At 42.9% G+C, this 24,276-nt stretch overlaps 1 protein-coding gene and 1 pseudogene across 1 annotated transcript in view; one reads left to right on the top strand and one right to left on the bottom strand.

The window, feature by feature from the left end:
• Positions 1 to 7,298: 7,298 nt before the first annotated feature.
• On the top strand, positions 7,299 to 7,417 carry LOC139228417 (5S ribosomal RNA; annotated as a pseudogene).
• A 6,735-nt stretch (positions 7,418 to 14,152) lies between these two features.
• The window catches only part of LOC139227522 (protein disulfide-isomerase A3-like), a 30,771-nt gene continuing 20,647 nt past the window's right edge, over positions 14,153 to 24,276 (bottom strand). The window contains exons 6-13 of the mRNA XM_070858321.1: positions 23,812 to 23,928; positions 21,841 to 21,966; positions 19,266 to 19,448; positions 17,881 to 17,989; positions 16,463 to 16,591; positions 16,290 to 16,369; positions 16,135 to 16,192; positions 14,153 to 14,546 (exon numbers count right to left, since the gene is read on the bottom strand). Of these exons, the coding sequence (XP_070714422.1) occupies positions 14,427 to 14,546; positions 16,135 to 16,192; positions 16,290 to 16,369; positions 16,463 to 16,591; positions 17,881 to 17,989; positions 19,266 to 19,448; positions 21,841 to 21,966; positions 23,812 to 23,928 (922 nt within the window). The 3' untranslated portion in view covers positions 14,153 to 14,426. The remainder of the gene's footprint in view (positions 14,547 to 16,134; positions 16,193 to 16,289; positions 16,370 to 16,462; positions 16,592 to 17,880; positions 17,990 to 19,265; positions 19,449 to 21,840; positions 21,967 to 23,811; positions 23,929 to 24,276) is intronic.

The following is a 24,276-nucleotide window of genomic DNA, read 5'->3' as shown; positions in this document are numbered from 1 at the left end:
TAAATACAGACCCCACCCCTAATAGCGGCCACATTCCCTGCCGCGTTCAGCCTCCCCCCCCACCCCCCGCCCTCCTTTACTGATGCCGTGTTGAGCCAAGCCTCCCGGTGTGCATCTTACCGCCCCTAGCCCTGGCTGAATGGGCTCCCTCATCAGCTGCCAGCTGCTAGTGCTTTTCTGCAGTAAAGCTTTGCTGAAGGTAGGACTTCTATTTTTTATTTGTTTATTTATTGATTGATTATGTGGTCCTAAATTCTTGTTTGATTTACATTCAAGTTTAGTCTTCATCTGCTTTCAAAAAGAATTCTGTAAAATAGTTTGGCTGAAACTCTTATTTACAGGACTTGCTATAATGTATTTGCTAATTTACCAATCCATTTGTAATCTAGTTGTTTAGTGCTTTGTAAATCTTGGTACTAGGTGCAGGTGATCTCAGCTTCCTTGTATTTTTTATTTGTTATTGAATGCATATTTTTGTGCTTTGTTTAGTGCTTGGTGCTTTAAATGTACTTACCTGCGTGATTTCTTAGCTCACCACAAGGTTTTTCTGTGCGGCCACAAGTGGCCACATACGCTAGCCTAAGTTAGTTTGGAGTAACTTTTAGCTGTCTAAACTTGCTTAAATGGCCAGAACAGGTGTAAGTAGCTGGTAACGTCCACTTTTGAAAATAAAACTAAAATTTAAAAAAATCTAACTCACACACTGGAGCAAATTAAATGGGCAAAATTGCAATTTTTAAGATACTCCAAAAAAATCTAGTTGCTCCAAAAAAAACAAAGCAATTCCTGGGGAAACTTGGGCCCAGAATCCTCATAAGTAGGAAGGGGGATTCCCTTCTGTCATTTGTTGGGCCGGCTCACGTGACCCTAGGAGTGTTTGCGAACCGCCTGCGCCCCTGGGATACGTGGGCCTCTACCCGCGGGTACCCAGAGAGGCCCAGGAGCACGAATCTCCGTGGATCCAGGGCCATCAGGTAGGTTCGTAGATTTATTGTCGGTCGGAGGCATCTGCCCACGGAAGCCTCCAACCACAAATTCAGGCCCATTCTGATCTGCAAGGAGGAAGGAGTGTCCATCCAGCATAGAAATACAGGAACAGAAGTAGACCATTCAGCCCCTCGAGCCTCTTCTGCCATTTAATGAAACATTTTGGTGAGTTAAGAAAATTGGTGCAGGTAAGTAAATCAGCGCAGTAGATGCAGTTCCAGGGCCCAGACAGCAGCAGCAGAGAGGGGAGAGAGTGCGGGGGGAAGCCTTTCTGGCATAGTTAGGAGCGGGGACTGGGAGGGAGGAGGCCATTTGGCCAGGGATAGGTTCGGGGACCGACACCGGGAGGCCGTTCGGCCAGGGATAGGTTCGGGGACCGACATCAACATCGGGAGGCGGGGTAGGGGGAAGATAGACTTTTGTCATTACACTTGAATAATTTAATGGAGGTAAGTTGCTGCAATGTGCTTGTGTAGGTTGCTGTGAGCTGGCTGTATGTTTCACTTTCCAGCCTCAGCCTGCAGTGTGTCCCTGGTTACTGTGACAACCTGATCTTTTTGTTGCAGATCAAGGCTCCACCCCCAAAACTAAACGACAGGCTAGGCGTCACCAAAATGAAGAATTCAAACGGGGAAACTTGGATGATTTCTTTTTGGCCGTACTTGGGCCCCCAAAAACGGGCGTAGCTCTTGGAAGTGCGCTAAAAAACAGCTTTTGGGAAAATTGAGCTGTGTGAATCCTGGAGCCATGCAGGGAAATTTAAAAAGTGATAAAAGGCCCTTCAGTGCCTGTAAATCACCTGATAACGGTTTCAATTGGGTCGCCGCTGCCGGTCGAGCCGGCTCCGCGATGACAGACGCGCCTGGGGGAAAGGAGCACGGTGTTAGAAATCGCCTCTCAAGGCTAACTCTGGTCACTTTAATAATCAGGTCCTTTGTAAAGCAATCTGGTGGGTATATTGTGTTTAATCAGAGTTTAAGACAGATTACAACACATTAGTTATACAGCAAAAACGCTGGTACCCAATCCTGATCGGGCAAACAGCTGGCGCATGTGAGCAGTTCTGGCCTCTCCTTCTCTTAGAGCCTCCTTTGGTAAAGCATGGGATTGCCAAAGAGCAATCGACCAGCACAGCTCCCTGTAATTTCCCTCCACCGTTTTGCAAGGATTGGTCTGTCGGGTGTTACTTTTATTACATTCTAAGGGGTGGACCTGGAATGGGACATTGGCAACACCTTTTGGCCTTTTGAGGTTCTCTTTAAAACCCTATATCCAATCCTGCCTCGAGTTCTTTGTCTACACTTGCTGATGAAGACCCACCCTGAAGGAGGGATCCTTACAGTCATTACGCATCTTTCTTGTTTATGGTTTTGAAGGCCAATCCATCCATCTGGAAACCCCTTATCTCATCAGACCCTGTTCACTCATAGCTGTAGTCTCTTATCTCATCCTGCCTTGTCCTCCCATTGCATTCTCAAACACAATCTTGGAGCATTAAAAGAGAAGTCCTTTGTTAGAACTGTCTTACTTCAGCCGGTTGCCATGGAAATTCTTAACTCCCATCTCTAATATATTCTATGTCTTTTATACTAATTAACATTTAATGTTAATTAAATTTCGCTCTCCTCAGACAATGTTTTTAATAAGTTAGATTAGAGAATGCATAACATTTTGACTTAGTCTTTAATTTGGCCAATAAAGGCCAAATTCTACCTAAGCATTATCACTGGTTATTAGTTAAAATGGAAGAAACATTAGGTTGGGCCTTCATTGGCCAAATTAAAGACTATGCCAAAATGTTATGCATGCTCTAATCTAACTCATTAAAAACACTGTCTGAGGAAAGTGAAACTTCAGTATTCTTGGGTAAAACATAGCTTATACATTAACCCTTAACTTGCCTCGAGCAGAAACATACAATCATCTCAGCACTGTATCATTTTCAGGGAACCCTAATTTCTAACAGCGGGAATGAGATGACAGCGGGTTCTCGACCTGACCAGCCACTGATTTACCACCTGGAAAATTCCAGCCATAGAAGAAGCACAGAAGGAGCCCATTGAGGCTGTTATGCTTTGATTATATAGTCTTGAAACTTTTGTTATTTTTTAACATTTGCAGTAAAAAATTTATTATTTAAATACTTCAAAAATGTATTCGAGGCAATACTTTTGTGCAGATGCAGACTGTTTTTCTCCTGAGCAGAGCCTCTGAGGAAAGACTAATAATAACTGCACAGGATTACATAGGATATATGACACAGAAACAGGCCATCGCGGCCCAACCAGTCCATATCGATCGGTGTTCATGCTCCAGTCGAGCCTCCTCCCGTCTTTCCTCATCTAAATCTATCAACATAACCCTCTATTCCCTTCTCCCTTATAAGCTTGTCTCACCTCCCCTTAAATGCATTGATACTCTTTGTTTCAACCACTCCCTGTGGTAGCGAGTTCCACATTCTCACCAGTCTTTGGGTAAAGAAGTTTCTTCTGAATTCCCTATTGGATTTCTTGGTGACTATCTTATATTGATGACCTCTTGTTATGCTCTTCCCCACAAGTGGAAAAATTCACACTGTATCCACTTATTGTCCACTAATTGTAACTCATTGTCAATTCACCCCTTTTGGTAGCACTCATGCCATATTTATATATTGTGACTAAAAAAAGCTATTTTATCTTTTTAATCTGCTTTTTCATGTTTTGCCTTCCTTGTGGAATGTTTAATTTATCTGTGATCTTTGGACTGTTTCTGAGAATATTTAACATTTTTAAACAGGGGAAGTATTTATAATTTAAATACTTCAGCAGGACGTGACTTTTTTTAGTTGCCAGCTGCCATTCTATAAACAACATTAGTAGCGGTACAAACTGAATGACAGTGAGTAAAGATTTGTTCTCTTGTCTATGATCAATACCATGGGAGACCAATATATTCCTAATATCATGGGAATACACTCATTAAAGTGACAAAGAATAGCATGGCTAAAACTATGGAAAAGTCTTGGATTCATGTTAAAGCAGAAATGAAACAAAAAGCTACTAAAGGAGATCTCTGAGGGAGATTCTGTTATTTGAATGTGGTGTCAGAGTGCTCTCTTCTGGTGATCCAGTATAATACATGAAGAAAACTTACTTACAGGGTGACTCATTTTGAATGCACATCATTGTGTCCTACTGGACACATTTTTTTGTATCCTCCATCAACTTGTGTGTGTTAGTGAATGTCATTAAGATGCAGCGAGTGATAAGATTAACATGTTTAAATGGTGAGAAACAATTAACTTTGGTGTTCAGAGGGATTTCGGTTTCCTTGTACATGAAACACATCATGTGTAACATGCAGGTACAGCAAGCAATTAGGAACGTAAATGGTAGGGGATTGGCGTTCTAGAGTAAGAAACTCTTGTGGCAATTGTACAGGGCTTTGGTGAGACCAGACCTGGAGTACTGTGCACAATTTTGTTGGGGGCGAATTTCATTATCGTCCCATTTCTGGGCAGTAACTTTTGAAAGCTGGGAAACGTGCTGGCCAGATGCTGCTGCTTCCCAGCTTTAAAAAAAATTGGCTTTAACGCTCCAGGAAGGATGTGGAGCGCTAAAGCATGTAGAAACTTCAGCAACACTGCATAAAGGGCCGTGCAACACCGCTGCGTTCACAGGGCCTTTCGCTCCCATCAAGGGCCATCGCTGCAGGATCGGCAATTGAAAAATCACCGACCTGGACCACCAAAGGAGAGGCAGACCTACGCGATCAGCCGGCACTCAAGCAGAGAGCCGGGCTGAACGATCGCAGGTTGGAACCTGCGAAGAAAACGGCAACAACAAAGGTTTTTCTTTTACTTATCTTGGCCACCTCGCCTTTAATCATTGCCCCGGTAGCAGCCGGCCGCCTAGTCCACGCCTCCTGCAGTTGCCAATGTTTTTGCCCGGCGCTACTGCAGGAGGCGAAAGTGAATTTCAGGTCCAGGGCACTAACGGGGCGATGCGTACAGCGGTGACATCACTATCTCCGGGTGCAGGAGATTGGGGTGCAACGCCATAGTGCCGCCGCTAAACACCCGCCCAATATGGCGGGAGTCAATGTTAGCGCCGTGTCCGGTTGCAAAGGCATTTGTGCCCCACACAAATTCAGCCAATTTCTCCCCCTTGGTCTCCGTACCTAAGGAAGGATATATCTGCCTCAGAGAAGGTGCAATGAAGATTGATTCCTGGGATGAGAGAATTGTCCGATGAGAGATGGAGTAGCATCGGCCTATACTCTCTGGAGTTTAGAAGAATGAGAGCTGATCTTATTGAAGCAGATACGATTCTGAGAGGGCTTGACAGGGTAGATATTGAGAGGATGTTTCCCCTGGCTGGAGAGTCTACAACTTGGGGGCAAAGTCTCAGAATAAGGGGTTGGCCAATTAGGACTGAGATGAGGAGAAATTTCTTCCCTCAGAGGATGGTGAATCTTTGGAATTCTCTACCCCAGAGGGGCTGTGGATGCTCAGTCATTGAGTCTATTCAAGACGGAGATCAATATTTGAATATTAAGGGAATCAAAGGATTATGGGGATCGGGCAGGAAAATGGCACTGTGGTCAACGATCAACCATGATCTTATTGAATGGTGGAGCAGGTTCGAGGGGCCGAATGGCCTACTCTTGCTCCTAATTCTTATGTTATGTTCCCAAGAAATAATAGCCACGGGGTAAATTTTCCAATCCTTTTCAGTGGTTGCCCGGGTAGGTGGAGTGAGATCAGGAAATTGGGCAAGCTGACCTTTCCACCCAATTTACAGCGGATTTCTGGTCACAGTATCTGTGGTTTAAGAATGCTCTGCAAATTGTAACTCACTTTAAGGCCTGAAATATTATGCAAGTTAATGATTGCCAGCTAAGATTACCGAGAAATGTTCGGTCAGCAGTTTCACAATGTGGTCCAGGGTTATGTATGATCAGTGCTTGTTACCAAAGATGTGTGGGATTTAAACTCCCGGCTCTGTGTCATCAATGCCCTGATGTCAGCCCAGAGTGCTGCATAAATTTCATCCGTGCATATGCAGCTTTGTGACCAGGGGACTTGTGCACTAGTTCGTTATGTAACGATGCTATAATACTTTTAACCTTCAGGAAAGATATATTGCACAGAATGATCATATAAATTGTGCTGGAGGGTAAGTGATGTAAAATGTATCATGGAGACAGATGCAGCAGAGAATGATCTAATATTACTGGGGAGATGTAAAATTTACAACCAAGTAATGACACTAAGCATTTGATCTCGAGGTAGGGGGAAGACACCAGTCTTGTGCAACAGCGGCAGGAGCCACTGGGGCTGAAATCCAGCTCCCCAAAAAGGCCTTACTCCCAGAAAGCAACGGCCAGGCGACAGAGTCGAGCGGCCGCTGACTTTCAGTCCAATGTCCACCGTCGGCGAAATTCAGCTCGGGGATTTTTCTGGCGGTCCCCACTTGCGCCCCGTTGCTGCCGACTGGTCCTAAGTACGTCATCAAAGCGTGCACCGCCGACCTCCCGCCAAATTCACCTGTACAAATCCACGATCCGCCAAACAGTGCCCCCGACAGCTTTTTCTGTCGGCGCACCTTGCTTTGTGTGTGTGAACATAAGAATTAGGAACAGGAGTAGGCCATCTATCCCCTCGAGCCTGCTCCGCCATTCAATAAGATCATGGCTGAGCTGGCCGTAGACTCAGCTCCACTTACCTGCCCGCTCCCCGTAACCCTTAATTCCCTTATTGGCTAAAAATCTATCTATCTGTGACTTGAATACATTCAATGAGCTAGCCTCAACTGCTTCCTTGGGCAGAGAATTCAACAGATTCACAACCCTCTGGGAGAAGAAATTCCTTCTCAACTCGGTTTTAAATTGGCTCCCCCGTATTTTGAGGCTGTGCCCCCTAGTTCTAGTCTCCTCGACCAATGGAAACAACCTCTCCGCCTCTATCTTGTCTATCCCTTTCATTATTTTAAATGTTTCTATAAGATCACCCCTCATCCTTCTGAACTCCAACGAGTAAGGACCCAATCTACTCAATCTATCATCATAAGGTAACCCCCTCATCTCCAAAATCAGCCTCGTGAATCGTCTCTGTACCCCCTCCAAAGCTAGTATATCCTTCCTTAAGTAAGGTGACCAAAACTGCACGCAGTACTCCAGGTGCGGCCTCACCAATACCCTATACAGTTGCAGCAGGACCTCCCTGCTTTTGTACTCCATCCCTCTCGCAATGAAGGCCAACATTCCATTTGCCTTCCTGATTACCTGCTGCACCTGCAAACTAACTTCTTGGGATTCATGCACAAGGAGCCTACGGCCACACTAGTCTGAAAATGCCCGATCTCGTCTGATCTCGGAAGCTAAGCAGAGTCAGGCCTGGTTAGTACTTGGATGGGAGACTGCCTGGGAATACCAGGTGCAGTAGAACTCAAAAGAGTTTCATGCACAAGGACCCCCAGGTCCCTCTGCACCGCATCATGTTGTAATTTCTCCCCATTCAAATAATATTCCCTTTTACTGTTTTTTTTCACAAGGTGGATGACCTCACATTTTCCGACATTGTATTCCATCTGCCAAACCTTAGCCCATTCGCTTAACCTATCTAAATCTCTTTGCAGCCTCTCTGTGTCCTCTACACAACCCGCTTTCCCACTAATCTTTGTGTCATCTGCAAATTTTGTTACACTACACTCTGTTCCCTCTTCCAGGTCATCTATGTATATTGTAAACAGTTGTGGTCCCAGCACCGATCCCTGTGGCACACCACTAACCACCGATTTCCAACCCAAAAAGAACCCATTTATCCCGACTCTCTGCTTTCTGTTAGCCAGCCAATTCCCGATCTATGCTAATACATTTCCTCTAACTCCGCGTACCTTTATCTTCTGCAGTAACCTTTTGCGTGGCACCTTATCGAATGCCTTTTGGAAATCTAAATACACCACATCCATCAATACACCTCGATCCACCATGCTCGTTATATCCGCAAAGAATTCCAGTAAATTAGTTAAACATAATTTCCCCTTCATGAATCCATGCTGCGTCTGCTTGATTGTACTAGTCCTATCTGGATGTCCCGCTATTTCTTCCTTAATGATAGCTTCAAGCATTTTCCCACTACAGATGTTAAACTAACCGGCCTACAGTTTTACCTGCCTTTTGTCTGCCCCCTTTTTTAAACAGAGGCGTTACATTAGCTGCTTTCCAATCCGCTGGTACCTCCCCAGAGTCCAGAGAATTTTGGTAGATTATAATGAATGCATCTGCTATAATTTCCGCCATCTCTTTTAATACCCTGGGATGCATTTCATCAGGACCAGGGGACTTGTCTACCTTGAGTCCCATTAGCCTGTCCAGCACTGCCCCCCTAGTGATAGTGATTGTCTCAAGGTCCTCCCTTCTCACATTCCTGTGACCAGCAATTTTTGGCATGGTTTTTGTGTCTTCCACTGTGAAGACCGAAGCAAAATAATTATTTAAGGTCTCAGCCATTTCCACATTTCCCATTATTAAATCCCCCTTCTCATCTTTTAAGGGACCAACATTTATTTTAATCACTCTTTTCCGTTTTATATATCGGTAAAAGCTTTTACTATCTGTTTTTATGTTTTGCGCAAGTTTACTTTCGTAATCTATCTTTCCTTTCTTTATTGCTTTCTTAGTCATTCTTTGCTGTTGTTTAAAATTTTCCCAATCTTCTAGTTTCCCACTAACCTTGGCCTCCTTATACACATTGGTTTTTAATTTGATACTCTCCTTTATTTCCTTGTTTATCCATGGCTGGTTATCCCTTCTCTTACCGCCCTTCTTTTTCACGAATATATTTTTGTTGAGCACTATGAAAGAGCTCCTTAAAAGTCCTCCACTGTTGCTCAATTGTGCCACCGTTTAGTCTGTGTTTCCAGTCTACTTTAGCCAACTCTGCCCTCATCCCACTGTAGTCCCCTTTGTTTAAGCATAGTATGCTCGTTTGAGACACTACTTCCTCACCCTCAATCTGTATTACAAATTCAACCATACTGTGATCACTCATTCCGAGAGGATCTTTTACTAGATCGTTTATTATTCCTCTCTCATTACACAGGACCAGATCTAAGCTAGCTTGCTCCGTTGTAGGTTCTGTAACATACTGTTCTAAGAAACAATCCCGTATGCATTCTATGAATTCCTCCTCCAGGCTACCCCGTGCGATTTGATTTAACCAATCAATATGTAGGTTAAAATCCCCCATGATTACTGCTGTTCCTTTTTTACATGCCTCCATTATTCCCTTGATTATTGTCCGCCCCACCGTGAAGTTATTATTTGGGGGCCTCTCAACTACGCCCACCAGTGACTTTTTCCCCTTACTATCTCTAATCTCCACCCACAATGATTCAACATTTTGTTCATTAGAGCCAATATCGTCTCTCACAACTGTCCTGATATCATCCTTTATTAACAGAGCTACCCCACCTCCTTTCCCTTCTTGTCTATCTTTCCAAATTGTCAGATACCCCTGTATGTTTAATTCCCAGTCTTGGCCAGCCTGCAACCACGTTTCAGTAATGGCCACCAAATCATACCCATTTGTAATGATTTGTGCTGTCAACTCATTTACTTTATTTCGAATGCTGCATGCGTTTACGTAGTGTTTTAATACTAGTTTTTAAACCATGATTTTTAGTTTTGACCCCTCCTGCAGCCCCTTTATATTCATACATATTGTCCCTTTCTATCACCTTGTGGTTTACACTTACCCCAGTGCTACTCTGCTCTGTTGCCTCCTGCCTTTTGCATTCTTTCTTGGGGTCCTGTTCATCTGAGCTCTCACCCACTCTAACTAACTCAGAGCCCTCTCCTGGGTTCTGAATACTCCTCGCATTGAGGCACCAAGCTTTCATGCTTGTTTTTTTTATTACACTTTGACCCTTTAGAATTTTGCTGTACATTGGCCCTTTTTGTTTTTTGCCTTGGGTTTCTCTGCCCTCCACTTTTACTCATCTCCTTTCTGTCTTTTGCTTCTGTCTCCATTTTGTTTCCCTCTGTCTCCCTGCATTGGTTCCCATCCCCCTGCCATATTAGTTTAACTCCTCCCCAACAGCATTAGCAAACACTCCCCCGAGGACATTGGTTCTGGTCCTGCCCAGGTGCAGACCGTCCGGTTTGTACTGTTCCCACCTCCCCCAGAACCGGTTCCAATGCCCCGGAATTTGAATCCCTCCCTGCTGCACTACTGCTCAAGCCACGTATTCATCGGAGCTATCCTGCGATTCCGACTCTGACTAGCACGTGGCACTGGTAGCAATCCTGAGATTACTACTTTTGAGGTCCTACGTTTTAATTTAGCTCCTAGCTCCTTAAATTCATCTCGTAGGACCTCATCCCTTTTTTTTTAAACCTCTATTGTTGGTACCAATGTGCACCACAACTGGTACATACCTCCCTTTTCAGAATGTCCTGCACCCGCTCCAGAGACATTCTTGACCCTTGCACCAGGGATGCAACATACCATTCTGAAGTCTCGGTTGCGGCCGCAGAAATGCCCATCTATTCCCCTTACAATTGTGGGACTTGGCTGCATGGCGGCCATTAAAGGCAAGGGCCCACTGCCACCATTTTATTTTTTTTGCCAGCCGACTGGACAACAGGCAGCCTGGCACACCCACTTGAGCGCCAGACCGCTGGCCCGCCCGAAACCCTCCCCGGTGGCCCAGTGGACCGAACCTAAAGAATCGCTGCTTCTCTCACCTTTAAGTGAAAGGGAGAGATGTGGTGACGCACACGCGTAATGACATCATCACCCCCCCCCCGCTGCTGACTAACAGTGGCGGAGACTCCGCCCCGCCCCCATTATGACCGACTTCCAGTCCACTTAAACAAAGAGCTGCATTTACCAAAAGAGATGACCTTATCCGACGCGGCGGAAAAAAACACTTCAGGAGCAGATGGTGCAACCTGTTTCGGGCAGGGGTGAATTTCGGCCCCACTGCCTCAAGCAAACTTCCAGAATACTGTATTATAAATTGTGGGCAAACCATGTTCTTTGGCAAGACAGCATTTAATATTTGTACATATATCATAGTTAAACAGATATTCATCCAGGCCATTCCCCCCCCCCCCCCCCCAAAGAGTGTTTTTCTATGAGACTATGCCACATTAAGTGTTTGGATAAAAATCCTTCTAATTCCGAGTCTTGCTTGAAGTTTGGTGATTTGATAATCACAACCTCTGCTTCTGTATCCAGTCCCAAGTTTGCATTTATTCATCCCTCCCAACATTTTAAAAATATATTTCTAATCTCCATTTTTTTTTTGCAAATGAATTGTTTTTTTTCATCATAACTAGTAATTTCCAACCCCCACAACTGTCATTACATTACCCCGCTTCTCCGAGCAGTCTCCAATGTGTTAATAAGTTTTGGAAATGCTGTGCCAAAATTGCAATATTCCAATTGGGGTCTTACATTATTAGAATAACTAATAATGAATTGCAAAATGCTGTCAGGGAGCATCCAGAACAGAGGTTAACCTCATTAGTAGGCTTCTCATCGCGTACGATTAGTAAAAAGTTTTTTTTTAAAATGGACATCCTTCATTATGCACACATTTCTTATTCCAAAATGCTTAATTTTATGTTTACCTAAATTAAAATCCAGGCCAGTCCTTGGTCTGTTTACTTAATTGCTGCAAATACCTTTTGATATCAATCTCTCAGGCTTATCATTTGGCCACAATGCCTGGGGTTTTAAGCAAATATATGTTACAAGTATCCTCTTCTATGTCATTTAGAACGGTCAACATAAGAGTGCATCCTGTACAACTACATTGATACCTCCCAGCCAAACAGTTCTTCCATTTATTATCTTTTTTCTATTGCTAAGCAGTATGAAGAGTTACTAATTTGCCAAGTTAAATATTTATTTTCAAGTAACCTTGTGCAGTGTCTTCTGAAAGAATCAAGTGGACTATACCCACTGGATAGTTATTCAGTGAGTTTTCATACTTTCTTAAAGGAAGCCAAGGTTGAGAAAGTAGACGGGAAGGTGGAGAACCATTGACGAGGGCAGGGGTTTTAAATTGATGGCTTCAATCTTCCCAATGCTCAGCTAGCTGAAATGAAAGCTCACACAAGACCATATATCGGACAAGCAGGCAGACAACACAAAGGCAATAAGGGTTCGAAATGGGTGGCACAGCTGGGTGTCAGCGGCAGAGAAACAGGAAGCCAGAGTATGGCTGATCTATACCTCAATTTACCAGTCTGATCATCACTCGTGATTCCCTCTCTCCTCTTCCACCCCCCCCCCCCCCCCACAACTAACTTCCAACAATCTCACACCTGTAAAATTGCAATTAACCCAGCATTTTGGGAGAGTTCCAGGTTTTCACTACCCTTTGTGCTTCCTGCTTTGACTCTTGAATGGCCTAGCTCTAGTTTTAAGGTTATGCCTCCTTGTTCTGTAGTCCCTCACCAGAAGTAATAATTTTGCTGTATCTATCGAAGCACTTTATCCATTTAAACACCTCTATTAGATTGTCCAATAACAGCCTCATCTCAAAGGAATACAAGGCTGGTTGCACAGAATCATACAGGAAGCCATGTGGTCCATTGTGCCTGTACCGACTCTGAAAAAGCTAGCTATTGGTCCCACTCACCTGCCCTTTCCCTATAGCCCTGCAAATTCTTCCTTTACAAGTATATATCCAATTCCTTTTTGAAAGTTATGATTGAATCTGCTTTGCAGTCCAGATAATAACTCAAAAAACAATTCTCATCTGATTACTGACCTTCCTGCCAATGGACTGTTTATCCTTATTTACTCGACCAAAACCCTGCATAACTTTGAGCACTTCTATTAAATCTCCTCCAACTTCTCTGCTCCAAGAACAATCCCAGCTTCTCTACTTATTACACGTAACTGAATTCCCCCCCTCCCTGGTACCATTTTGCTAAATCTCCTCTGCATTCTCTCCAAAGCCTTTATATTCTTTCTAAAGTGTGATGTTCAGAATTAACTGAGGTCTGATCAGTCTGCAGATGATATTGCCAATTGGCAGCATTCAGATAAAGCGATGGAGGGGGTCAAGGATGGATCCTTGGGAGATTCTGGAGCAGACAGTGCAAGAGTATGCAGAGAAGCTATTTCCAGAGTTTTCTTGCCATGATCAAATATTTGAAAGTGAAACCAAGCAAGGATAACAGGGGTGCGGTCAAATGCGCCAACAGTTAGAGAGAGGTCGAGGAGGGCGATGTCACGATATCATTCATGACTTTGTCTAGGGACACTTCAGCGGTGGCAGGAGGGGGTAGCAGCTGGACTGGAGTAATTCAAATAGGGAGCTGTAAGCACTTAGCTGAGAGGCAACATGTTCTGGGGCCTTGGTGAGGAAACAAGCATCACCCTAACTAGGTTTTACAAACAAAGCCCATTCATTCTCAGGGTTTATGAATGTTGACTTAAAAACAAGTTTTAAGTATCACCTTTAGTAGAAAAGGCAAATTATTCATTACCATATATTCACAACACTAATGGGAGTGGTAACAGAACAGAATGGATGTACAAGGACTTCAGCCAGTCCCATTGAAGGCAATATAGACTACCTTAAATCTGAAGGTGCACAAAAGCATGAACAATACTCGCAGTAAAAGGGAGATGTTAAATGCTAAATATAGGACAATAGGGAAGTGACATCCAAGCAATTGCTAAAGCACATTACCCAAATCTGCTTTTGCACACCTCCTGGTAGATAGCCAAGAGTAGCAGTGGCAGTAATCTGGTCCAGGACATCTTTATTCTACTGGATCATCCAGACTGTGGACTCAGGGGAGAAAAAAGTGGGGTGATTAGGTAGGATTAGGGAGGTGTATCGTTTCCTGGGGTTGTCAGTAAATCTGGGTACTCATTAGAAAATAGGATGTGGTTTTATCACAAGAGCCATTACTTGAATGTTTCATCCCAAGGTAGTTTAAGTTTTGTTTCTAATATTGTAGATTATTTCCTTACATTTGCAATTTACAGATGTTAAGTTGCAGAGTTGTATCTGTACTGGTTCAAAAGATTCTTAAAGTGAGCAGTTAAATACTGCACAATGTGTTTAATCAAATTACAATGCCAGATAATGAGAGCAAACTGAAAGTACTAGATAAAGCGCTACAAATTCCGTGTGCAAATAGTGCCGTGTTTTCAGTTTGGTTTAAAGGGGTTTATTGTTCAAAATGTACAAAAACATTCACCAGTACAAAATAAGACCAAAACAAAACCTGAATTTCTGCCCCTTTTGATTCAGTAACTCATCGATAGTGCATCTTAAAATTGATACAGAAATGGGACTGGGTATGGCAGACTGTGAATCCTCTTAGAAAGTGACTATACCACCACCAAATCTCTAACCCAACCGTGGCTCCAATTACTTCTTTCATATCAATATTTTAGCATTTGAGGTGCTTCCAGTAATTTACAGGTCTTCCTTGTCTTTCTTCATCTTCTTTGATTTCTTTTCTTCTGCCGCTACAGACAGAGGATGTGTAGATTCTTTCTTCAAGTAGTTCATGAAGTCACTAACTTCACGGCCTCCCTGAATTAAGAACACAATTGTCAGAATAATGCCAGACATCGACGCATGACAAACCAGGAGATAAATAGTGACGAAAATAGTTTGTGACTTCAAGTGGCTACTAAAAATAGTACATGCGGGGGGAAACTGACGTTGTTGATATCTGAAGATCTTTCTCAGATAGAAGAAACAGAGGATAGTCTGCACATAATCAGTCGAGGAACCAAGATGTAAAAATCAGTAAAGACAAACATTTCAGCTGGACTTGGGAGGTCGAAGGACTAATCCGGATTGCATGCACTCGGAAATAAGTAAGACTCTCGATAATATTTTAGGCACTCCTGGATGATAGTAAATCTATTCAAGAAAATAAATGAAACATGAAAAAGGGGGAAAATTTGGTCAAACTAGCAGTTCGGGTGAGGTTGAAGCTTTTTTGCCCAGCTGTTGCTGCATTGCAATGTTATCCAACTGTCTGTAATTTTACAGTATTAGTCTTTCAATAATGATTTATAGCTGCTTGCACATCCATGGCCATATGCAGATCCACAGGATTGTGCATAGCTTAAATGAGGCATCCACAAAATTTGGCCAGCAGCTCCTATTTAAAAGCATGTGCTTGCTTAAAGAAAATGGTTGCACACTGGGAAAACAATGTTTTCAGATTTTAAACGGTTTCAAAATGCATTTTAAATGTTTGACAGCTTCTGCCAATACTAATGGCAGTGGGAGGAGGAGAAATGCAGCCCCTCCAAAACACACAATTAAAGTCTGTCACTCCCAAAATAAGTCGCCACACTTGTAAGATAATTTGCCAAGAGCGATGAGATTTCTTCAATGGAGTAAACCATGTAAAGCAAGAGCTGTAAAGTCCAGTCACCTACATAATTTGAGCTGCACTGTGCTACTATTGTGACCTTGTGCTGCACCACTATCAAAGGTCTGAGCAGAAAAACTCGGCCACCGAGATCTAAGTGCCCCGTCGAGGCAAGGTTTATCCCAGGGAATTTCTGATCCCTTAGCGACGGGATACAGGTTTTATATTCTTTGATGCAAGGATGTTTTGGATGCAAGCTTGTACCTCGGCACTTACTTTCTTGCCTTCTCAACACAGATTTTGACTCCAGGTCAGACAAAAAAAGCCAAGACTGATTTTGAAATAAACGGATTCTAAAGCTAATGAGACTTTTGCTACTGTGAGCAATGTCACGATATTGCGGCTGATGTGGAACCGCTCGGTAGAATTCTAGTTTCATTCAGTACCCAATTACTAAAACTATCTTTGCCTTGAGAATATCTGGAGGAACACAGTACCAATGAAGTTCCTTGGTTGGATGGTCTACCTGTCTTACAATAGAATATAACTAAATTCCCACATTACAACAGTGACTACACTCCAAAAGTACTTCATTGGCTGCAAAGCACTTTGAGACGTCCAGTGGTCATGAAAGGTGCTATATCAATGAAGTCTTTCTTTCTTCTAAATTACATTTAAAAGTACCAATAATGTAGAGTTAAATCCTCATTCCTTTGACTTTACATATTTTTGGTACAGAAGCAGATGATCAGACCACCACATTGTTACAAATGAAGAAGTTACAAAACATACCTCATATCTCTTTGGACTCTGCTTTTTACCCATCGGGGCAAAATAAAGTGTGGGGAACCTAAATATTTGAAAAAAAAACATTAACATTTCCAGAAAGAGCTCCAAATCAGGGACTTAATTTGAAACAATAAAATGGATGATTTTGCTGCTCTTACCCTTGAACTTCATAAGGTGAAGGCACATCATTGGCTGTAGCATCCATCTTAGCAATGACAATATTCGAATCACTGCTTACCTAGCATGAAAAAAAATTCAGGATTTAATGGAGCAATTTTTAAACCAAGGTGCATTTTCACATATCAGATTGGACAACAGAATACAATCTAACCTTATCGCCAAGCTCCTTAAACTTTGGTTCCAAACTCTTGCAGTGGCCGCACCATGGAGCATAAAATTCAATCAAGACATCCTTTGTTTCATCATTTACAATGTCATCAAAGTTCTCAGCTACTACAACCTGTTAAAAAATAAAGTATTGTAATAGCAAATGAGCAGCTGCAGCCATGAACACTAAATTCTGACTATGTAACATTTATAACAGCAAGCCAGCGTGAACATTTTTTGAAAATTTTTAATGCATTCTTCAGCCATAACAAAATATGAAAAACATTGCCCCATTTCATTTCTGCATCTTTCCTTCTCAAATGTAGAAATTTGGACTGCTTTCCACACAACATATGGCCATTTTCAAAAAAACAAATCCAAGCATCTGATGCTAACGTTAAACGATTTAACAGAAACTGCCAAGGATACAATTATTTTTTTCACCGCGAATAATTTGAATTGACATGTGGTAAGTGCTTGGAAGAACAGGTGACTTTAGAAACATAGAAATTTACAGCGCAGAAGTCCATTTCGGCCCATCGTGTTTGCGCCGGCTGACAAAGAGCCACATGGCCCTCGGTCAGCATGACCTATTGTTCCCAGAGCTCTCCACTATTGCAAGTTTCCTTGCCTCATGTCTGGGTCTGTTGTAGACGAGCTGATCGAGACCAATTGCCATGTTGGTCAATAACTCCCTTATCATTGTATCGTACACTTCCCAGGATGGTAGACACCGTGGCCTTTTTCTAATCTGATAATTCTAATCCAATAATTCTAATGTTCGCTCTCAAGAAAGCCGGCAGAAGGTACCAAAATAAAATCTTATAGCAGTTAACGCCCCCCGCCCCCAAAAATCAAACTATCTGAAAACAGCACGCGATAAAATTAGTATAACTTACATCATTAGATATCTCCACATACAATAAATCTACATACTAGAGGGCATGATCTTAGAATAAGGGGCCGCCATTTAAAACAGATGAGAAATTTCTTCTGAGGGTTGTAAATCTGTGGAATCCTCTGCCTCAGACAGCTGTGGAAGCTGGGACATCGAATAAATTTAAGACAGAAAGAGAGTTTCTTAAACGATAAGGGGTTATGGGGAGCAGGCAGGGAAGTGGGGCTGAGTCCATGATCAGATCAGCCATGATCTTATTGAATGGCGGAGCAGGCTCGAGGGGCTGTATGGCCTTCTCCTGTTCCATGTTCTTGTGTTGTATCACTACTGACAAATTTTTAGACCCCAACATTAACATTAAGTCACTGTACTGCACTATAAAGCAACATAATAGTCAAATGAAGGAAGTGCTTTGCAGGTAGTGCAGTTGCAGCAGAGTGCGCAACGAGAGAATAAGAAGTCACTTCAGTCTATAATGGAAAACAATTTTATGGGGAAGAAAAAGAAATATGCAAGAGTCCAACCTTCACAGGACCATCATTGCTCTCTGGAATTGGCTCAGACTTCAGGTAACGTTTCAGCGTGCCAGAGAAGTAGTTCTCTAGAAAACGCTCCAGTGCTTTGCCATCACGCCTGGAAAATTAAAAAATAAAATCAGCTCCTCAAAAAAATTGTCTTGCTTACAAAGTATGAATCTTTAGTTACTTGGTACCAATGAAGGGTTTTTAGGGCAGCAAGAAAGTTGATAGTTAAAGCACCGACAACACTATTTCTGACAAGATTTAGTTCGGATCTATGCAGTTAGTACAGTGTCGAGGCAGCACAGCAATCACAAATCCAAGGGCAATTCTACAGAAACTTTAAACGGTATACCCGATTGGGGGGCGGTAACCTTCTGGGGCCAGGACTTCCGGAATTGGGCCACACACCCCTCAAAAGGAAGTGGAGTGGTGTCTCCGGCACACCGCTTCAATTGAGGGTGCTCCCAGGGCGCTAGCATGACCCAGAGTTCAACGTGATGCAGATGCTCCATGGATCACTGACGCGCTACAACACCCCTCCCCTTCCATTAAAGGGGAGGGCCGTTGCACACTCTGCAGGCCCTTTGGTGGCTGCCACTGGGCCATCAGGGACGTGATCAACCGGGCCAGCAGCCCGGCACCCAAAATAGAATGCCGGACTGCATGATGGTGGTCTATGCGAGAGCCGGCATTGCCGCACCAACACAAGAGTTGGCCGACAAATAAAGATGGCGGCCTGGGGCGCCCCAGAAGCAGATGTCCACCAGCTTCGCGACCTGCGATGCTGGCATGACATCCGCCTGCACCAGCCTCACGGCTCGCAGGGCGCAAAGGGATCGGCGACGATGTCATTGCCGGTTGCACGCCGGCCCGGGGTGCAGCGCTACCAGGACAGCGCTCCCCAAACCTCCGGGGCAATTTCCCACAAGGTGGCAACGCCCCTTCCCCCGGGCAAAAACACCAATGCGCCTCCCCGGAGGCACGAATGAGGCTGTATAAAGGAAATTTCGCCCCATATTTCCAAAGGACGGATGTTTAAAAAGCTGGAAAAAAAAATAACTATACACCTACAATTATTCCTCACTAGAAGTTAGCAATAAACAATGAAACCAAGCTGTCGGTTTTGTACCTACGCTCTGCATGTTTGCGTGCAGAGCCTCAGTTACTTAATTTGAGGTATGCATCGCTAAAACAATCCGAAGGCAAGCTTTTCAAAAACTAACTTTGTACAATCCTCTGGTATCATGAAACAGATAGTGTAACAACCTCTTCTATGAAGGTGGATTTTTTCTAATCACATTAGTCCCAAAGCAGCAGTGACACTTTTGAAGACGCTTGAACGTGCCAGAAAGGGCCTCTGATTTCCACCACCGATTCACAATACTTACGAGAACTCCTCCTGCATCACGTATTTTTCATCTTTTTTAGTCTTGATAGCAACCACAGGAATGTCACCAGGGACAGTGTCCAAGCCAAATTCAGAGAGCTCATGGCTGAAGATTTTATGGCTGGCAACAGCAAAATTCAGTTTCTCGCCGGCATTCAGGAATTTCTGAGCGACCTTCATCACTCTGTACAATTAGAAGAGTGGACAGAACCAAAAATCAAATATTGTAAACCAGACAGAAGTCACTAAACAAATGGGCTAAAATGAACAGATTTTAGAAGTGACTAAGATAACAAGAGTGAAGTAAAACAATTTCCAAAGACCAGGTTAATTATTTGTTTTTAATTCAATCTCCTGAGTTGGCTACTCTCATCATACTTGGTCTAAATAATGCTCGAGTTCGGCTGAGAACAGTGGTACAGATGCTGCAATACTTTTTGCAGCACTTTGTGGCAATTAACATTCATGCCACAAGTGCCAGGCAATGACCATCTCCAACAAGCCAGAGTCTAACCACCTCCCCATGATATTCAACGGCATCACCATCGCCAAATCCCTCACCATCAACATCCTAGGGGTCACCATTGACCAGAAACCTAACTGGATCAGCCACAAATACCACGGCAACAAGAGCGGGTCAGAGGCTGGGTATTCTGCGGCGAGTGTCTCACCTCCTGACTCCCCAAAGTCTTTCCACCACCTACAAGGCACAAGTCAGGAGTGTGATGGAATACTCTCCACTTGTCTGGATGAGTGCAGCTCCAACAACATTCAAGAAGCTGAACACCATCCAGGACAAAGCAGCCCGCTTGATTGGCATCCCATCCGCCACCTTAAACATTCACTCCCTCCACTACCAGTGCACCGTGGCTGCAGTGTGCACCATCTACAAGATGTAGTGCAGCAACTCGCCAAGGCTTCTTCGGCAGCATCTCCCAAACCCGCGACCTCTATCACCTAGAAAGACAAGGGCAGCAGGCGCATGGGAACACCATCAGCTGCAAGTTCCCCATCAAATTACACACCATCCTGACTTGGAAAGATATCGCCGTTCCCTCATTGTTGCTGGGTCAAAATCCTGGAACTCCCTCCCTAACAGCACCACACGGACTGCAGCGGTTCAAGGCAGCGGCTCACCACCACCTTCTCAAGGGCAATTAGGGATGGGCAATAAATGCTGGCCTTGTTAGCGATGCCCACATCCTGGAACAAATTGTTAAAAGCACTGTAACTTGGCCACTGCTGCAGTTAGGTATTCACTTCTATTGCACAATAAAATTGAAGAATGTCCATTTATTCCGACATAAGATTTATTAAATAGTGTCCCCAGCTGGGATGGGAAATTAATTATTTTGGGAAGCAATCCATAACCAGAACCACATCAGAACCAGCTTCAATTTATAAAACCCATTATCCTTCCCCCATCCAGTGCAAGAGTAAGTACAACTGGTTAATGAGACAGATTAAACTTAGGTTTCCAAGTAACTGCAGATGGAGGAGACCATTTGGTCCATCTAGCTCACTGTCCATAGAAACCAATGGGACTGCCATCACAGCATTTAACTTAGAACAATGATCAGTCTCTGTCGCACCACCTAAAGTATGTGGTGCATTTAAATTAATATTTACATTGTCCTTCTTGGATTGTAGAACTGCTCCTGCAGACAACTGCAAATTATGAAAGATGCAGTCCTGGTTCAATTTAACATTCCAATTTGTGCATTTAAACGGTACTTTTTCCAGAGTCGTCACGTGCAGCCAGGTACCTTGTCTGCACTAGTGCGTATCAGAACAGCACAGGTAACACAGCCAAAATGTCTGGTCATGTTTGAGGACTGTGACTTGGATTATACACTTTATAGTATCAGGCCATCTCAATATTGCCCAAAGAACACATCCTTATCCCATGATTACAAAAAACATCAACTATTGCAGTTGTGACATTTCACACAGCCACCCTGTGTCCTTTACATAATGTTGCCAGTTTGATGCTGAATTATGGTTACCTTTGCACTGAGCATGCATCTTCAGTAGGAATCAAATTCAGATGGTGCTAATTTAATTTACTTGGGGGTTTCAGGAGCTCTGCAAAGCTTTCTGGGACAATTTCTACATTAAAAGCATTATATAAATGTACAGTATTGGTGTTGATGGTACAAGGATATCCACTCACTACTCCGATTTAGACCCCAAGCTCCGGAGTGGAGAAGACAGCTACTCTTTAAATAGCTAGAATACCCGTTTCACACTAAATGCAGACTAATATTTATATATATGCCTCAGAAGGCACTAAGGAAAAAGCACAGCGTTATGATCTTCAATAGCCACTGTATTTATTGTACTACCATGTTGTGGACAGGACTGTTCAAATTGCTTAGCTGAAATCTGCGACATAACCAAGTTAAAATATTGCAATTTTGAAGATGATGGTTGTTTAATACTGAAACTTGCTGTGATTGAGCAGCACAATAAAATGATAGAGCATTAGCTATTCTAAAGAGTAAACGGGTCTACACTCCAAACATGGAGCAAAAACAGAAGGTACTTAACATTTAAAACAACCATGCAGCCAATACCTGTTTCTCCAGTAATTGGAACCTTTTGGATTCTTCTCATAATCCACATCGTAGTAAGCTACCAGTAGGTCCTTCCCTCTTATCTGGTCTTTATTATCTTCAGTCATATGGGGGCAGATACCATAGCTGCCATTAAAAAGAAACATCAAGTTACAAGAACTGACTGCAATATATACCAAAACATTATTATACAGACAATGTTGAGCAGAAAACAGAACAGACCTTTTGAATTTCCTTTGGTTAAAGTCAGGTACATGTCATCAAATACTGATCAACCTCCTTATCAAAATCGCCCTAAATTGAAAATCACCCTTCCCAATTGGTGTTTATTGCCCAGTAACAACCCCAACAATTCCACATTTAAAAGTGGTGCGGAACCACTCCAGAAGTCCTTCAGGCTGCTTTATAGCACAAACAGAAAAGGATGCCCACCTGCGCAATCACACCAGGAAACTGGTGAACAAGATTCACGCCTACTCACATTACCAGCGCTAATGGTCACCAATGCCAGGTCGGAATATCAGATTCATTACTGGTTTGTTAAGTTTTAAAAAAAACATTCAAAGGGAAACAGAAATTGTACCCAAGGATTGGCAGGTGGTGAATCTGACACAAATGTCAAGTAACTACGGACCAGTTGGCCATATCCCAGTAATGCGAAGATTGCTACAGACTGCAGCAACGAATAACATTAGTGAACATTTGGAAAGTATGGACTAAATGCAGACAGTCAGTGTGGATTTATAAAGAGCAGGGCAGAGGTGGCAAATACAATTCTTCGAGGAAATTACAGAACTCAACGGGAATGTGATGGGGTCGAGTATATTTTAACTTTCAAATAGCATTTGATAAAATGCCAGAGACTCATTTCAGAAATTAAGGCCCATAGTAGTAAATGTAAAGTGGTAATATGGAGAGAGAGATACAGGTACAATGTCCGAAATCCGGAATCCTCTGGACTGAATCCGTGCCGGATTTTGGGTTGTTCAGGATTTCAGACAAGAAAATCAAGAGTCTGAAATCCAGAATCCGCGACTAAATCCATGCCGGGTTTTGAACGGTGAGGTCCAAAATCTGGCACGGATTCAGTTGCGGATTCCGGAATTCAGACTTGATTTTCTTGTCTGAAATCTGGAATCCTTGACTGAATCCGTGCTGGATTTTGCCTTAAAAATGTCCAGGTTTTGGACAATAATTCCGGATGACTATCAGCTATGCGCAAAATGCCCAGACTTTCGGACAGTTCCATTTTTTGGAGTACCGGATTCGGGATGTTGAACCTGTACTTTTAAGGACATAAGGCAGAGATGAGGTGTATTATGGACATTTCTCAGATTGGTAAAGTGCCGTTCGTGGAATGCCATAGATTTCACTATTGGGACCTCTCGGATGCCACATACATAAATATTTAGGAGAAGGGCCCATCAATTTGCTGATGGCACCAAATTGGGAACCTGGCAAAGAGGTATAATGTGATACTTCAGAACATACGACAGGTGAGGGACATGTGCAGATATACAACAATACAGTTTCATGTAAATAAATGTAGACAAGGAAGGGATTGCTGTACAGAATTGTAAATGGAAAAAGTCATTATGGGGAAATTAGATTCTTTTGGTTTTATGTAGAAGAGCATTGAATATAAAAGCAGGGTGATAAATCTACAAAGGCATTAGTTAGGCTGCAGTTAGTGGTGATTTCTATGCAATTCGATTTCATTTTACAATGAACAAAAGGTAAAGAAACAGTTTGGAACCTTTACAAGCCATGAATAATGCCATTTACTCGATGTTCCCCATTATGATCATAAACATGTGCGATTTTATCATTCAGCTGCCTTGTAACACATTTACCCTCTTCACAGAACAGGAATCAACTATAATAAGCATGGCAAGGAATCAATATTCAGTACAGGAACAAATAATGAAAAGTCATGCCAGTTATAAAATTCATAATAGAATCTGGACTTACATGTTGTCTAGAACAAATTTTTTTATTTTTGCACTTGTGAACTTCTCTTCTGTGTATGGTACACTGCTGCTCTCAAACTTGTTTGCCAGTTTTGGAGGCCGGAACAAGATAATGCCCCTATTAAAAATAAAAGCAGATATTTGGTACATGGTTAGCAAATCATATAAAAAGGATCAAGACTTCAGCAGAGAGAAATTTAATAATACAAATTGCTTTTAAAAAAAAAGTGGATGTTTTTTTCCAAAAATCCAAATCCTTTTATTTTTCTTCATCGGGAATTAATACAAAGCTATTTGAGATGCTTCAGAATCGGCATTGACTGCACTGATGTATATCCGCATTTATCGTGAATGCTAGTTGCTGGGACGTCATTACAACGCAGAGTGCACATCACTGACTGGAGTTTGCACGTGCGTGTTGGAGTTTCTCTCAGCAGTTACTAGAGAAGGAAATGTTCAGGCCAAT

The sequence above is a fragment of the Pristiophorus japonicus genome, chromosome 17, assembly GCF_044704955.1.
Source record: "Pristiophorus japonicus isolate sPriJap1 chromosome 17, sPriJap1.hap1, whole genome shotgun sequence".
Classification (NCBI taxonomy): Eukaryota; Metazoa; Chordata; class Chondrichthyes; family Pristiophoridae; genus Pristiophorus; species Pristiophorus japonicus.
The sequence above is the reverse complement of the archived record's forward strand: the minus strand, read 5'-3'. Positions and strand labels throughout refer to the sequence as shown.